Source organism: Mobula birostris, chromosome 7, assembly GCF_030028105.1.
Source record: "Mobula birostris isolate sMobBir1 chromosome 7, sMobBir1.hap1, whole genome shotgun sequence".
Classification (NCBI taxonomy): domain Eukaryota; kingdom Metazoa; phylum Chordata; class Chondrichthyes; order Myliobatiformes; family Myliobatidae; genus Mobula; species Mobula birostris.
Window position 1 is genome coordinate 154,116,794 of NC_092376.1, and position 18,194 is coordinate 154,134,987.

The 18,194-nt window shown below is 43.1% G+C and overlaps 1 protein-coding gene across 1 annotated transcript in view; it reads right to left on the bottom strand.

Annotated features, from left to right (window-relative positions):
- Positions 1 to 15,038, bottom strand: part of LOC140200518 (organic cation/carnitine transporter 2-like) — an 81,256-nt gene extending 66,218 nt beyond the window's left edge. The window contains exon 1 of the mRNA XM_072263979.1: positions 14,272 to 15,038. Within this exon, the coding sequence (XP_072120080.1) occupies positions 14,272 to 14,655 (384 nt within the window). The 5' untranslated portion in view covers positions 14,656 to 15,038. The remainder of the gene's footprint in view (positions 1 to 14,271) is intronic.
- Positions 15,039 to 18,194: the final 3,156 nt, after the last annotated feature.

The window sequence follows — 18,194 nt, forward strand, 5'->3', positions numbered from 1 at the left end:
ATGCCATTCGGTCTCACCAATGACCCCACTGTCTTCCCCAAGCTCTGGTAAATGACGACCTTAGGGACTTTATTAACTGTTTTGATTTCATTTATTTGGATGACATCTTAATCTTCTCCCATAATCTTCAGGAGCACACCCTTTACGTCTGTCAGGTCCTTCAGCGGCTTTAGGAGAACAAGCTATTTGTTAAGGCAGAAAAGTGCAAGTTCCATGCTCGTTCCGTCATTTTCCTGGGTACATCATTGAGAGCGGGCAGGTGAGGGCGGCTCCCGAAAAGATCCGGGCGGTTGCGAAGTGGCCAAAACCGACGACACTCAAACAACTCCAGCAATTTCTGGGATTCACAACCTTCTACTGTTGCTTCATCAGGGATTACAGCTGGGTGGCAGCACCCCTTACTCAGCTCACCTCTCCTGCGACCCCTTCCACTGGACCCGAAGAGGATTCAGCCTTCTTGGAGCTGAAGAGGCATTTCACCTCCGCTCCCGTCCTGGTCCATCCTGACCCCTCACGCCAATTCATTGTGGAATTCGACGCCTCCAACTCTGGGGTGGGAGCAGTCCTTTACTAATGCTCCTTCCCAGACCAAAAGCTCCATCCCTGCGCCTTCTTCTCTCACGTCTATCCTCCAGCGAACTGAACTACGACATTGGGAACTGGGAGTTGCTGACCGTCCAACTCGCCTTGGAGGAGTAGAGGCACTGACTGGAGGGAGCAGAACATCCATTCATCGTCTGGACGGAACATAAGAACCTGGCGTACATCCAAACAGTTAAACGCCTTAACTCCCGCCAAGCCTGTTGGGCACTATTTTTTGGCCATTTCAAATTCACCCTCACCTATCATCCTGGTTCTAAGAAAAGGAAGCCAGATGCTGTCTCTCGTCAATACGTCTCTGAGGAGGGCCCTTCCAACCCTGATGCAATCTTTCCACCATCCTGTGTTGTGGCTGCCCTCACCTGGGAGATCGAGTCCATAGTCAAAGAGGTCCGATGGATTCAACCTGACCCAGACTCTGTCCGGTCTCAGGTTCTCCAGTGAGGGCATAGTTCCCAGTTCACCTGCCATCCTGGAATCGATCAAAATCTGTCCGTTCTGAAGCGACATTTTTGATGGCACACCGTGGATGCTGACACTCGCTCCTTCGTCTCTGCCTGTACTGTGTGTGCCCGTGGAAAAGCCTCTCATCGACCACCTGCTGGGCTGCTTCGTTTGCTACCTGTCCCTGGCCGCCCTTGGTCACACGTTGCTCTGGATTTCGTCACTAGACCATTCCTTTCACATGGTAACACTGCTGTACTCACCGTGTGGACTGTTTCTCCAAAGCTGTGCACTTCATAGCCCTTCCCAAACTCCCTACAGCTCGTGAAACAGCCGACCTCTTTGTCCAACACGTCTTCCGCCTTCACGGAATTCCCTCTGATACTGTTCCTGACCGGGACCCTCAATTCACCTCTCAAGTCTGGAAATCCTTCTGTCAAGCCCTTAGGGCTTCAGTAAGTCTGTCTTCTGGTTTCCATTCACAGACTAACGGTCAAACGGAGCGACTAAATCAGGATTTGGAAGCAGCACTGCGCTGCATATCCACCAACAACCCGTCATCCTGGAGCACCCATCCACTTGGGTGGAGTATGCCCACAACTCCCTGGTCAGCACCGCCACTGGTATGTCTCCTTTCGAATGCTCCCTCGGATATCAACCCCTTTGTTTCCTGCCCATGAAGACGACATTGCTGTGCCTTCAGTTCAGGCCCATCTCCACCGGTGCCGCAAGGTCTGGAAGGATGCACACTCAGCCCTGCTCCGCTCCGTTGACCACAACCGGAGTATCGCCGATCGCCACCGGATTCCAGCGCCCAATTATTGGCCTGGTCAGAAGGTTTCACTCTCTTCAAGAGACATCCCCCTCAAGAATGAATCCAAGAAACTCGCCCCTCGTTACATCGGACCATTCGAAATCGAGAGCATCAACCCCTCAGTGTTCAAACTCAAACTGCCCAGATCTATGCACATTCATCCCACATTCCACATCTCTCAATTGAAACCTATCTCTGTCAGCCCTTTAAACCCTTCCACTGAACCTCCTCCACCCACCCGGGTCATTGATGACTAGTCAGCTTACACCATCCGGCGAATACTGGATGTGCGCCGTCCAGGCAGGGGTTTCCAGTACCTTGTCAATTGGGAGGGATACGGTCCTGAGGAGCGCTCCTGGATTCCCGCTCATTCATTTCGGACCCTTCCCTCATCCGAGATTTCCATCGTGACAATCTGGGCAAACCTGGTTGTTCGCCTGGAGGCTCCCATTGAGGGGGATGCTATCACGGTCCCAACTGTTAATTCCCCATTTTCTCCTAATTCCCTTTAATTGTGTTACGGTCCTGCCCGTTAATTCCCCATTTTCACCTAATTCCCTTTGATGGCGACACACCGGGCTCTCATTATGACCTGCAGCATAAAAACCCCAGCTTTGCATCCACTCGTTGCCAGATAGTTGTTTAGCTAGTGTGGTAACTAACGTTTCCGGTCGCTTAGGATTGTGTATTGTAAGTTTTACTTCAGTACCGAGGATTACCTGTGTAACTCTGTCTCTCCGTGTCAAGAAAAGTATTTGTCTACCGCTTGCCTTTCTACACTCCGTGTCAAGATAAGTTCTGCTTGCCTCCTGCTTTCCTGTTCACCCTCCTGTTTGCCGTTCAGCTCCAGCCACTCCCACACCCTCGTCTACATCCTAACTCAATCTCCGTGCCAGTGTCCTGCATTTGGGTTCGCCCCATTCTTTGCAACAAAATTAGGTTAAATCAATGCCCCCCTAAAGCAATTTCATACTTGCTAACACCACCCCCCACCCCCTGCCGCAATAATAAATTTCTGGCAAAAATGCATCTACCATATGCTCATATGATAAAAATGATTCTGATTTAAATTTGGTATTTGTCTTTAAACCTAGCTTACAGCAGTTTAGGTATTAATATGAACCTTGAGGTTGATGGTGTACAGCAAGAGCTGAAATATCTGATTCAAGTTGTGACTGCAAAATCCTTAAGTCCCCTTGCGTAACAATATCCAAGTAGTTTTTGTCTTTTGTGATTATGTGGTTCACTGCACTGGAGCCTTTTTCAACAAGGTAGGAGGATGGAAATACAATGAAGAGCAGTACAAAGAGCAGTTCTCCACAAACCAGGGAACTTTGTACGACAGTGAAGCCACATACCACAAAAAATGACATTTTTGAAAAGCCCTTTTGTTTCTTCTTCATTCTGAATTTCAGTTATTTCTTCTTGCAAGCTCTCTTCCTGTTCTTCCACTTTGAAAGGAAATGGGTTAATTACCCAGTCTGGAATTTCCAGATCATTCAAATCCTTGAATTGATTTTGGAAATCCTTCTTCAGTGACTGCAAATGCAGGCAGTACTCTTGCAAATCACCATCTGTGAAAGAGAGTTCCATGGTCTCCATTCAGGGAAATTGTGAGAACATTCTTCTCACAAACACACTGCAGGAACTCAGCAGGTCGGGCAGCATCCGTGGAAAAGATCGGTCGACGTTTTGGGCCGGAACCCTTCGTCAGAACTGTAGAGGGAAGGGGCTGAGGCCCTATAAAGAAGGTGGGAAGGAGAAGGCTGGTCAGTTCCAGGTGAAAAACCAGTAAGGGGAAAGATGTAGGGGTAGGGGTGGGGGAGGGGAAGCAGGGAGGTGATAGGCAGGAAAGGTGAAGAAAGAGGGAGGTGGTAGGCAGCTGGGGGAGGGGGCAGAGTGACATGGGGATAGGGGATAGGGGAAGGGAAGGGAGGAGGAGGGAATTACCAGAAGTTGGAGAATTCTATATTCATACTAAGGGGCTGGAGACTACCTAGACGGTATATGAGGTGTTGCTCCTCCAACCGGAGTTTAGCCTCATCATGGCATTCTTCTCCTGATTTTTTGCTTTTATATTTCTAAACTTCCGATAAAAGTGGACACTTCACATTTTGCCTGGATTAAATTGAAACTCACATAGAAGTTCACTCTTGTATCCCGAGCTCTTGTTCACTTTGAGCAAAAATTCAACTTCAGTGTCAAAAAGATTAAAGAAATGTTTTAAGTAGTAGCCTTTTGACAGCCAATACACTTCAGTGTGAAGAAGCAATCTTTTAAACTCATTGTTATCTTGGCATAACTGGTAAAATTTGTAATTCAATGGATGAGATTCAATTTTGTTGATAGCAGGTATTGAGCCATGCTTGAAAAAAGTTACTGGGTGAGGTTTTTGGCTGAGATGTTGACGATGAATTACATAATGGATTGTAAACAGACTTGGAATTTCTTTTTTCATAAATGCAACTAAACCAGCATGGTGACCTGTCAGATATGGTGCTCCATCTGTTACACAAAAATCATGTTCCTAATTGGAATACTTTTATCCTCAATATACATTTTGAGTTCATCGTAGATTGATTCTCTGTTGATATTTGTAAAAAGTTAAAAACAGAAGGGAATCTCTTCATAAATTTTCATTTTTTGATAAACTGTATTAAGGCCAATAGAAATGCCTTATTTTCTTGCACAGTTGACTCATCCAGTTGCAACCCAAATTCTGTGTTTTGTAGCTCTGTGCACAGTTGATAATCAATATCTTCACTCCTTCTGTTAATACGATGAGCTACGGTGTTATTACTCAGAGGAATTGATTTTAAAATACTGGTATCCATTTTGAGAACAGTGGTGAACATATCTGATGCAGCAGGCATTATTAATCTTTCACCAATTGTATAAGATTTCCCACGCTTTGTTATCATTTTGAAAATGTTATAAGAAGCATTGAGACCACTATCAAGGTCATTTTTAGCTTTCTTGGCAAATGACTTGAGTGTACAATGCTTTTCAAATGCTTCTTTCATCTTCTGGAACTGAGTAATATCATAAGTAGCCTTTTCAGGGTGTCTTTTACAGAAGTGTTCCTGTCTTGATGATCTCATGGCTTCATGAGACAGTACAGTATTACAAATAAGATACATGGGCATGTTTCAGAAAGGCCAGGGAGGGGTACAAAAGAGATGGAGGCATGGCATTGCCGATCAGAAATAGTGTCATGGCTGTCGAAAAGGAGGAAGTCATGAGGCATTGTCTACAGAGTCTCTGTGGGTGGAAGTTAGAAACAGGAAGGGGTCAATGAATCTACTGGATTTTTTTTATAGACCACCCAATAGTAACAGGGACATGGATGATCAGACAGGGAAACAGATTCTGGAAAGGTGTAATAATAACAGGGTTGTTGTGGTGGGAGATTTTAATTTCCCAAATATTGATTGGCATCTTCCTAGAGCAAGGGGTTTATATGGGGTGGAGTTTGTTAGGTGTGTTCAGGAAGGTTTCCTGACACAATATGTAGATAAGCCTACAAGAGGAGAGGCTGTACTTGATCAGGTATTGGGAAATGAACCTGGTCCGTTGTCAGGTCTCTCAGCGGGAAAGCATTTTGGAGATAGTGATCACAAATCTATCTCCTTTACCATAGTATTGGAGAGGGATAGGGGCAGACAAGTTAGGAAAGCCTTTAATTGGAGTAAGGGGAAATATGAAGCTATCAGGCAGGAATTTGGAAGCATAAATTGGGAACAAATGTTCTCAGGGAAATGTACGGCAGAGATGTGGCAATTGTTCTGGGGATATTTGCGTGGACTTCTGCATAGGTACGTTCCAATGAGACAGGGAAAGGATGATAGGGTACAGGAACCGTTGTGTACAAAGGCTGTTGAAAATCTAGTCATGAAGAAAAGAAAAGCTCAAAGGTTCAAAAAACTAGATAATGATAGAGACATAGAAGATTATAAGGCTGGTAGCAAGGAGTTTAAGATTGAAATTAGGAGAGCCAGAAGGGGCCAGTAGAAGGCCTTGGTGAACAGGATTAAAGGAAACCCCAAGGCATTCTACAAGTATGTGAAGAGCAAGAGGATAAGACATGCATATCAGTGGTTGGAAGGCTAAATATCATATACCCAGAGTTTCTGATGATACTACACAAGGTAGGATAATGAGTACAGAGAAAATATAGAAGGTTTTGATGGGGGGTATGGACAGATCTGAATGAATGGGAATGAATTTGGCTGATAGAAATTGGAAAGATATGTGGGCAGGCACTTTGCACATAATTGAAAGTGCATCACGTGTTAAATGGTGAGAGATTGTGTTGCATTTATGTTCAATGGGGACTTAGCTGTGTCTGGGTATAAGGAATTAAATATCATTTAGTTATTTAAAAAGGGAGCTTCGAGAGCATTTGTCCATTGTATATGGTCTATCAGCGGCTATAACTGGAACATCAATCGTGAGTTAGGTAGCAAGAAAGGTTCAGGCATAAAAGGGAGACACCACCTAGTGGAACGGTCGTCGACAGAGTGATCTGGAGCAGAGGGGTAGGGCTTTGGCTCATTCGGGCTTCGGCGATAACGGGCTAAGGTGAGGTAAGTTACCTGAGAGGAATAGAAACAGGAAGTACGGTGGCATGGAAAAGTTTGGGCACCCCGGTCAAAATTTCTGTTACTGTGAGTAGTTAAGCGAGTAAAGGGTGACCTGATTTCCAAAAGGCATAAAGTTAAAGATGACACATTTCTTTAATATTTTAAGCAAGATTACTTTTTTATTTCCATCTTTTACAGTTTCAAAATAACATAAAGGGAAAAGGGCCTGAAGCAAAAGTTTGGGCACCCTGCATGGCAGTACTTAGTAACACCCCGTTTGGCAAGTATCACAGCTTGTAAACACTTTCTGTAGCCAGCTAAGAGTCTTTCAATTCTTGTTTGGGGGATTTTCACCCATTCTTTTTTGCAAAAGTCTTCTAGTTCTGTGAGATTCTTGGGCTGTCTTGCATGCACTGCTCTTTTGAGGTCTATCCACAGACTTTCAATGATGTTTAGGTCGGGAGACTGTGAGGGCCATGGCAAAACCTTCAGCTTGCGCTTCTTGAGGTAGTCCATTATCCAAGATCATTATCTTGTTGTAGAAGCCATCCTCTTTTCATCTTCAGCTTTTTTATAGATGGTGTGATATATGCTTCCAGAATTTGTTGGTATTTAATTAATTCATTCTTCCCCCACCAGTGAAATGTTCCCCGTGCCACTAGCTGCAACACAAGCCCAAAGCATGATCAATCTACCCTTATGCTTAACAGTTGGAGAGGTGTTCTTTTCATGAAATTCTGCACCCTTTTTTCTCCAAACATACCTTTGCTCATTGCGGTCAAAATGTTCTATTTTAACTTCATCAGTCCACAGGACTTGTTTCCAAAATGCATCAGGCTTGTTCAGATGTTCCTTTGCATTCCTTTGCTGAATTTTGTGCTGAGGACGCAGGAAAGGTTTTCTTCTGATGAATCTTCCATGAAGATCATATTTGTGCAGATGTCACTGCACAGTAGAACAGTGCACCACCACTCCAGAGTCTGCCAAATCTTCCTGAAGGTCTTTTGATTTGCCTTTCTAGCAATCCTACGAGCAGTTCTCTCAAAAAGTTTTCTTGGTCTTTCAGACCTGAACATTACTCCTCCATTCCTGTTAACTGCCATTTCTTAATTATATTATGAACTGAGGAAACAGCTACCTGAAAACACTTTGCTATCTTCTTCTAGCCTTCTGCTTTGTGGGCATCATTTATTTTAATTTTCAGAGTGCTAGGCAGCTGCTTAGAGGAGCCCATGGCTGCTGATTGTTGGGACAAGGGTTGGGGAGTCAGGGTATTTATAAAGCTTTAAAATTTGCTTCACCCGGCCTTTCCTAACAATGACTGTGAACAAGCCATAGTCCTAAAAAGCTAATTAAGGTATGAGACCTTGGTAAAAGTTATCTGAGAGCTCAAATCTCTTGGAGTACCCAAACTTTTGCATGTGCTCCTTTCCTTTTTTCACTCTAAAATTGTAAAAAACAAAAATAGTACACTAATCTTGCTTAAAATGTTGAAAAGAATGTTTCATCTTTAACTTTGACTTTTGGAGATCAGTTCATCTTCTACTCACTTAACTATTCACAGTAACAGACATTTTGACCAAAGGTACCCAAACTATTGCATGCCATTGTATGTCTGTGAGGCCGGTGTTCTCTGCTGGGTGTCAGATGTGGGGAAATTCGGGAACTCCCAGCCTTCCGGCCGGCCACATCTGTACCAGATGCATTGAGCTGCAGGTCCTTAGGGATTGCGTTAGGGAACACGAGCTGCAGCTCATTGACCTTTGTCTGGTTAGGGAAAGTGAGGAGGTGATAGGGAAGAGCTCTAGGCAAGTAGTCACACCAGGGCCTCAGGTAAGTGGTAACAGTCAGGAGAGGGAATGGCAAGAGTCAGATACTGGAGAGTACCCCTGTGGCTGTCCCCCTGAACAATAAGAACTTCTGTTTGAGTATTGTTGTGGGGGGGAGGTGGGGGGAATGGCCTACCTGGGAGAAGCAACAGTGGCTATGCCTCTGGCACAGAGTCTGGCCCTGTGGCTCAGAAGGGTAGGGAAAGGAAGTAGGCAGCAGTAATAGGGGACTCCATAGTTAGGGGGTCAGACAGGTGATTCTGGGGACGAAAGAAACACGGATGGTAGTTTGCCTCCCAGGTGCCAGGGTCCGGGATGTTTCTGATCACGTCCACGATATCCTGAAGTGGGAAGGTGAATAGCCGGAGGTCGTGGTACCAATGGCATAGGTAGAAAAAGGGAAGAAGTCCTGAAAATAGATTACAGGGAGTTAAGAAAGAAGTTTGGAAACAGGACCTCAAAGATAGTAATCTCAGGATTACCGTCTGTGGCACGTGACAGTGAGTATAGGAATAGAGTGAGGTGGAGGATAAATGTGTGGTTGAGGGATTGGAGCAGGGGACAGGGATTCAGATTTCTGGATCATTGGGACCCCTTTTGGGACAGGCGCGACCTGTACAAAAAGGACGGGTTGCACTTGAATCCGAGGGGAACCAATATCCTGGGAGGGAGATTTGCGAAGGCAGTCTGGGAGAGTTTAAACTTGAAATGCTGGGGGGTGGAAACAGAACTGAAGAGACGGAGGAAGGGGTGGCTGGCTCAGAAATTGAGAAAGCTTCGAGACAGTGTGAAAGGGAGGATATGCAGGTGAGAGAGAAGGGATACACTCAGACTGATGGTTTGCAATGTGTCTATTTTAATACAAGAAGCACCATGAACAAAGCAGATGAGCTTAGAGCGTGGTTCAGTACTTGAAGCTATTATGTTGTGGCCATTACAGAGACTTGGATAGCTCAGGGGCAGGAATGGTTACTTCGAGTACCAGACTTTAGATGTTTCAGAAAAAACTGGGAGGGAGGCAAAAGAGGTGGGGGGCATGGCACTGTTGATCAGAGATAGCGTCATGGCTGCCGAAAAGGAGGTATTCATGGAGGGAACACACATCAAAGTTGCTGGTGAACGCAGCAGGCCAGGCAGCATCTCTAGGAAGAGGTGCAGTCGACGTTTCAGGCTGAGACCCTTCGTCAGGACTAACTGAAGGAAGAGTGAGTCATGGAGGATTCATGGAGGGATTGTCTCTGTGGGTGGAAGTTAGAAACAGGAAAAGGTCCATAACTCTACTGGGTGTTTTTTTATAGACCACTCAATAGTAACAGGGACATGGAGGGGCAGATAGGGAAACAGATTCTGGAAGGGTGTAATAATAAAAGGGTTGTCGTGGTGGGAGATTTTAATTTCCCAGATATTGATTGGCATCTCCCTAGAGTGACGGGTTTATATGGGGTGGAGTTTGTTAGGTGTGTCCAGGAAGGTTTCCTGACACAATATGTAGATAAACCTACAAGAGGAGAGGCAGTACTTGATCTGGTATTGGGAAATGAACCTGGTCAGGTGTCAGGTCTCTCAGTGGGAGAGCATTTCAGAGATAGTGATCACAATTCTATCTCCTTTATCATAGCATTGGAGAGGGATGGGAACAGACAAGTTAGGAAAGTGTTTAATTGGAGTAAAGGGAAATATAAAGCTATCAGGCAGGAACTTGGAAGCATAAATTGGGAACAGATGTTCTCAGGGAAATGTACAGCAGAAATGTGGCAGATGTTCAGGGGATATCTGCCTGGTGTTCTGTATATGTACATTACAATGAGACAGAAAGGATGGTAGGGTACAGGAACTGTGATACACAGAGGCTGTTGAAAATCTGGTCAAGAAGAAAAGAAAAGCTTATGAAAGGTTCAAAAAACTAGGTAATAATAAAGATCTAGAAGCTTATATGGCTAGCAGGAAGGAGCTGAAGAATGAAATTAGGAGAGCCAGAAGGGACCATGAGAAGGCCTTGGCAAGCAGGATTAAAGAAAACCCCAAGGCATTCTACAAGTATGTGAAGAGCAAGAGGATAAGACATGAGAGAAAAGGACCAATCAAGTGTGACAGTGCAAAAGTGTGTATAGCAGAGGTACTTAATGAATAGTTTGCCTCAGTATTCACTATGGAAAAGGATCTTGGCGATTGTAGGGATGACATAGCAGATTGAAAAGCTTGAGCATATAGACATTAAGAAAGAGGATGTGCTGGAACTTTTGGAAAGCATCGTTGGATAAGTCTCCGGGACTTGATGAGATGTACCCAGGCTACTGTGAGAGATGAGGGAGGAGATTGCTGAGCCTCTGGCAATGATCTTTGCCTCATCAATGGGGACGGGAGAGGTTCCAGAGGATTGGAGGATTGCAGTTGTTGTTCCCTTTTTCAAGAAAGGGAGTAGAGAAAGCCCAGAAAAATTTTAGACCAGTGAGTCTTACTTCAGTGGTTGGTAAGTTGATGGAAAATATCTGAGAGGCAGGACTTAAGAACACTTGGAGAGGCATAATATGATTAGGAATAGTCAGCATGGCTTTGTCAAAGGCAGGTCATGTGTTACAAGCCTGATTTAATTTTTTGAGGATGTGACTAAACACACTGATGAAGGTAAAGCAGTAGATGTAGTGTATATGGATTTCAGCAAGGCATTTGATAAGGTGCCCCGTGCCAGGCTTATTTTTTTTTAAATGTAATTTTTATTGAGTTTTCAAAGTGAATACATGAAAAGATAGTGTCAACCCTCCTCCCTCCCCTTAACCCTCCCCCCCAATATATACACCTACCTAAAAAGAAAAGAAAGAAAAAAAAGAAAAAAGAGAACCGCCTGGATATTGGAAGGTTTCCACATGCTCCATAGGATTCAAAATAAATTTAGTATATTTATTTATTACTTTCCCCAAGGGACCAAGATCTTTATCATCGGAGCAACTAAATATGCCATCCTATCTTTTGTAAATAAGGGCGCCAAATATTCAAAAAATGTTTCATATTTATCTCTTAAATTATAAGTAATTTTTTCAAGTGGAATAGAACTAGCCATTTCATTGTTCCAACGATTCATACTTAAATACGAATCAGATTTCCAAGTAACTGCTATAGCCTTCTTAGCTACTGCCAGTGCAATTTTTATGAATTCTTTCTGATACTTATTCAATTTAAGTTTCGGTTTTATCCCTTCAATATCACCTAATAGAAATAATACAGGATTATGTGGAAATTGAGTTCCAGTAACTTGTTCCAATAAGATTCTTAAATTTATCCAAAAAGGTTGAATTTTAGAACAAGACCAAGTAGAATGTAAGAAAGTACCAATTTCTTGATTACACCAAAAACATTGATCAGATAGATTTGAATTTAATCTATTTATTTTTTGTGGTGTAATATATAATTGATGTAAAAAATTATATTGTACTAATCTAAGTCGAATGTTTATTGTATTTGTCATACTGTCAAGACACAGTCTTGACCAATTTGTTTCATCAATATTAATACTCAGATCCATTTCCCATCATGCAAGGCTTATTGAGAAAGTAAGGAGTCATGGGATCCTAGGGGACCTTCTTTTGTGAATCCAGAATTGCCTTGCCCAGAGAAGGCAGCGAGTGGTTGTAGACAGGTCATATTCTGCATGGAGGTTGGTGACCAGTGGTGTGTCTCAGGGATCTGCTCTGGGATCTCTTCTTGTCATGATTTTTATAAATGACCTGGATGACGAAGTGGAGGGATGGGTTAGTAAATATGCTGATGACACAAAGGTTGGGGGTGTTGTGTTGTGGATAGTGTGGAGGGCTGTCAGACATTGCAGCAGGACATTAACAGGATGCAAAACTGGGCTGGTTCATTTTGGTAGGTCAAATATGATGGCAGAATGTAGTATTAATGGTAAGGCCCTTGGTAGTGTGGGTGATCAGAGGGATCTTGTGGTCTGAGTCCATAGGACACTCAAAGCTGCTGCGCAGGTTGATTATGTGGTTAAGAAGGCATACAGTGCATTGGCCTTCATCAACCGTGGGATTGAGTTTAAGAGCTGAGAGGTAATGTTACAGCTATATAGGACCCTGGTCAGACCCCACATGGAGTAATATGCTCATTTCTGGTCACCTCACTACAGGAAGGATGTGGAAACTATAGAAAGGGTGCAGAGGAAATTTACAAGGATGTTGCCTGTATTGGGGAGTATGCCTTATGAGAATAGGTTGAGTGAACTCGGCCTTTTCTCTTAGGAGTGGCAGAGGATGAGAGGTTACCTGACAGAAGTGTACAAGATGATGAGAGGCATTGATGGCGTGGTCAGTCAGAAGCTTTCTCCCCAGGGCTGAAATGACTAACACGAGAGAGCACTATTTTAAGCTGCCTGGCAATAGGTACTGAGGAGATGTCAGGGGTAAGTTTTTTTTAAAAAAAAATGCAGAGTGTGGTGAGTGTGTGGAATAGGCTGCCAGCGACGGTGGATACGATAAGGTCTTTTCAGAGACTCCTGGATAGGTACACAGAGCTTAGAAAAATAGAGGGCTATGGGTAACCTTAGGTAGTTTCTAAGGTAAGGACATGTTCAGCACAGCATCGTGGGCCGAAGGGCCTGTATTGTGTTGTAGGTTTTCCATGTTTCTATGTCAAAATGCACATACAGCAAGAGCTTAGTAGACAGAATTTGTGTGAGCTTGGTGAGACAACATTAGGAAAATAATATGAAATTCTGGTCAACTAGCTAAGAAAGGATGTAATTACTGTAGAAGGAATATAGCTGAGATTCACTGGGCTAGATCCAGGCATGCGCTGCATCAAAGATTGAGCAATAAGTGCATTATCTGGGGTTTAGAAGAATGAGCGGCAATTTCATTGATACATGTTTGACACACAAGAAGCAAAGAAGATGTTTCCATGGCGGAGAAGCTGAGCACCATTGCAAAGTTTCAAAAAAAAAAGTAGCTGGTTTCTGACAGGAGTGGCGTAAGTTGAGGCTATGCAATTTATTGTCTGGAAGGCTGCAGAGGCTTAGTCACATGCAAAACGGAGAATGATAGATTTATGGGCTTTGAGAGAATTGAGGAAAATGGAGTAGAGAAAGAACAGCCATAGTCTTAAGATATGGAGCACCTCAGGGAAACGATTTTCCGCCCCATTTCTTACGTTCATGTGTCACCAAATGTTAGTGCAATTGCAGCAGCCTAGTCAAAATATCTGACACATTTAGAGAAAACTCGTTGTCTTTTAAAAAAATTGACACATGGTTTGTCTTCCCGACCAAGCCTCCATTAAATCTGCCCACAGAAGCAGACAGTTCTTTGCTTCGGCAAGTACTCCTCAGAAATACCACTAGTCTGCCGCCAGCATGAAGCAGTCAAATGTAAAGCTTTTCTCCAAGTTTTAGAATCACCCACAATTTTTAAACCAAATTCAACGCTAGAAATTTAAATATGTTCGGTCACAACTTGCAGGAGCACAGAAAGGCTGAGCGCGGAGAAACGAACTCCGAGTCATGCATCAAAATCGGATATCTGGCGTTCCCAGACACAAAGCAAACATAGATTATACCATGCCCAAGGCTAGCTAACAGAAAGAATTGCAGATGTTTCGTGATGATTAAAAGCAAAACGACAGATGCTGGAAATCTAAACCAAAAACAAAAAAAAGTCGCTCATTTGTGGGTAGAGAAACAAGAGTCGCATTTCACTTAATTAGCCCTTAATTAAAAATTTGTTTCGTTATGTGTGGGTTTAAATAAAATCAGAATAAGATTTGCTTTATTTGCCACATCGAAAATTACAGTGAAATGCTTTACGTCTCATCAAATCAGCGAAGATTAAACTGGGCCAAATATCGCCAAGCTTTCGGCGCCAACATTCGATACCCACACCTATATTTAAACCTTTGGGATGAGGGAAGAAATCGGAATACCCGGGTTGTATTGAGAGATCTGAACGTATCACAACTGTCTTTACAAAGTATTCTCGGGCTAACCACTGCGGGTACAAGCACATACCTCGGAGACGATAGTGGAGATGTACTGCTCCTTACTGTACTCCCATCCATCCAGACACGGTTCCTGTTCGATCTCAGACATGTTGAGGAAATCGGGGTCGGGGAACGTTTCCGAAAGGTTCATTATCACGTCCAGCCGGTACCGACTGCACTTGCTGCGCTGCTGTTCGGCGCCTTGTAGAGGGATGGTCTTGTTCCTCCATGCTTCGCTGAGGTTGAGGTTCTCGGGAATTAAGCAGTGATGTTCTGGGACATCTCCGACGAAAATTATGCTTAATCCGGTGAAACCATTCGGAATGACGCTGACACTCAGAAGAAAGAAGAGAAATTTCTGATGTGGTCCCCAGCCTCGCAAGAAAGCGGTAACTTCATCGTAATCCCGCATGTTAGCGGCAGCCACAGAGCAGACAGCGACTTTCTTCCCGAAACTTGGAACATTGACTGATAGTGGGCGGACCAGTAATTCCAGAACCGTATTTTTACTAAACTCTTTGCTTCAGTAACTACCGGAAATAGTTTTGTTGTGTACTACAAACAACCTTAAACAGAAGTCTGTTGTCACCCGGTTCGGATATATTCAGTGCTATCATGTTTGCTGTTGTGTGCTGGGGCAGCAGGCTGAGGGTAGCAGACACCAACAGAATCAACAAACTCATTCGTAAGGCCAGTGATGTTGTGGGGATGGAACTGGACTCTCTCACGGTGGTGTCTGAAAAGAGGATGCTATCTAAGTTGCATGCCATCTTGGACAATGTCTCCCATACACTACATAATGTACTGGATGGGCACAGGAGTACATTCAGCCAGAGACTCATTCTATCAAGATGCAGCACAGAGCGTCATAGGAAGTCATTCCTGCCTGTGGCCATCAAACTTTACAACTCCTCCCTTGGAGGGTCAGACACCATGTGCCGATAGGCTGGTCCTGGATTTATTTCATAATTTACTGGCATAATTTACATATTACTATTTAACTATTTATGGTTCTATTACTATTTCTATTACTATTTATGGTGCAACTGTAACAAAAACCAATTTCCCCCTGGGATCAATAAAGTATGACTATGAATATGGCCCAAGTACGGAGTGAGAGACACTGAAACAGGTCGATAATTCACAGACTTCAATGCGAAGTGTTTAAGGGAAAAGAAAACAATAAACACCAGACCAAACAGGACCGTTAACTAAAACTCTCAATAGACAATAGGTGCAGGAGTAGGCCCTTCGAGCCAGCACCGCCATTCACTGTGATCATGGCTGATCATCCACAATCAGTATCCAGTTCCTGCCTTATCCCCATAACCTTTGATTCCGCTATCATTAAGAGCTCTATCCATCCCTTTCTTGAAAGCATCCAGAGACTTGGCCTCCACTGCCTTTTGGGGCAGAGCATTCCACATATCCACCACTCTTTGGGTGAAAAAGTTTTTTCTCAACTCCGTTCTAAATGGCCTACCCCTTATTCCTACCCCTCAGCCACTGAAGCTTGTAACTCCTCCAGAGCTGCATAGGTCTCTTGGTGATCTTCCTCAGTAGTCCTCTTCTTGCACAGTTAGTCAGTTTATGAGGATGGCCTGCTCCAGGCAGATTTACAGCTGTGCCATATTTTTTCAATTTCTTGATGATTGACCTAACGGTACTCCAAGGGTTAATCAGTGACTTGGAATTTTTCTTGTATCCATCTTCTGACTTATGCTTTTCAGTAACTTTTTCACAGAGCTGCTTGGAGTGTTCTTTTGGCTTCATGGTGTAGTTTTTGCCAGGATACTGACTCACCAGCAGCTGAACCTTCCAAATTCAGGTGTATTTTGACTACAATCAATTGAAACATCTTGATTGCATTCAGGTCTCCAAAAACATATCTCCATTTAACTAATTATGTGACTTCTAAAACCAGTTGGCTGCACCACTGATGATTTGGTGTGTCATATTAAAAAGTGTGGGGGGGTGAATACTTATTTTTGCATTTTATATTTGCAATTAATTTAGATCACTGTGTAGAGATTGGTTTTCACTTTGACACAAAAGAGTCTTTTCCTGTAGATCATTGTCAAAAAAGCCATATTAATTTTACTATGATTCAATGTTTTAAAATAATAAATCATGAAAACTTCCAAAGGTGGCAAATGTTTTTTATAGGCATTTGACTCTTTTCTTATGAGGCTGAGTTCCTAGCTTGATGCTCAACCCAGCATGGATGGAAAGTGTGCAAGGAGCCGAATGGATTTGAACTGAAGACAATTCACCTCAAAGACTAGTGCTGATGCCACTACACCACCTGCTGGCTAAATTACATAGATGTTCATATACAAATTCTACTGATCTCTCTTTTTGACTGCTGAGATCTGTTCACCTTCAAGTGCCAATGGTTATGATGCATCATTTATTTTATTGTCAGCATGTGCTCTCTCCTTTGTTATGGTTTTTGTATGCATTTTGAGTAGTGAGTGCTCCTGTAATTGTGATTCATTGTAACTCTTGTGCACCTCAACTGCATATTAATTCTGTATTTGACATCCACTCTCTGGGTGTGTCATGCACAAATGTTATACTGATATTTTTTAATGTCTATCATTCACCTTCGTTGTGTGTGATCTGGTTCCTAGTACATCAAATGTAATTCCTTGCTTTTATCATGACAATTATCTTTGACCCATCACCTCAAGCAGTCTGGATCTTGTGTCTATATTAACCCCAACTAGTTCCTCCTCTTCAATTCCATTTGTCTTTTTAAGGGTCTGCTTTTAATCTAACTGTGTATGCAACTGCTGACTTATCAATATCTGAGGGGACATTCAAAGGTAGAATCTGTAATTGGCCAGTACATCATGTGAAACAAAACAAGTCAATAACTTACGTCCACTAACTGTCCCTTCATCATGTTCTTCATCACTCACTCAGCCTTTCCATTAGATGCTGACAGGTGAGGTGATATTTAACTCTAGCTTATCATAGGAGTACAAGGATGAGTCAATGTAATGATATTCAAGGCTGACCTATATTCTGGACCAATATCAAAAATGAATTTTGGAGCGATACTCACAGGGATACCATGGGCTACAAAAGCTGAGGTCAGAACTTTGACTGCTTATTCAATAGGGTCCATGAACCAGAGATTCCACTGACATAGAGCCACACCCCAATCCCTTTCAGAATATTAAACAAAATGAGAAAGTTCTCATTGTAAGATTTGAATATGCATCCTCCTGAAAGACAATCTAGCTCCTTCTACACTTGCATGGAGCAGTGACCTCTAATGCTGATGTACCGAACAAGAATTCACCAGGCCTTCAAAGACCAGTTTATTATCAAAGCTCAAAATTCAAAGCTGAAGCTTCTGGTGACATGCCAAATCTACACAACTTCTATGTCCAATGTACATATTATCTGGCCATTGCCTTCACATAGGTTATTCCCATGTGTTGGACATGAATATCCTTTAGTATGCATACTCACAGTATCTTCACAATCATTGCTACAATATGATTGTTTTACTAGACTCATTTCCAGAGGCCTGGGTTCATGATAAATGGAGCATTGCATCTGGAGAATTTAAACTATTAATTGAATGAAAATCTCATATTTGTAATGGTGACAATGAAACTACCAGATTGCAATAAAAGTCATTTTGCTCACTGGTCCCATTTTAGAACATGGTTACAAATACACAATCATATGACAGTGTTGGTAGACTCTCAGATGGAAACGAGAGGGCGTACAGGAGCGAGATATGCCAACTAGCGGAGTAGTGTCGCAGCAACAACCTGGCACTCAACGTCAGTAAGACAAGAGAGCTGATTGTGGACTTCAGGAAGGGTAAGACAAAGGAACACATACCATTCCTCATAGAGGGATCAGACGTGGAGAGAAAGTGAGCAGTTTTAAGTTCCTGTGTGTCAAGATCTCTGAGGAACTAACCTTGTA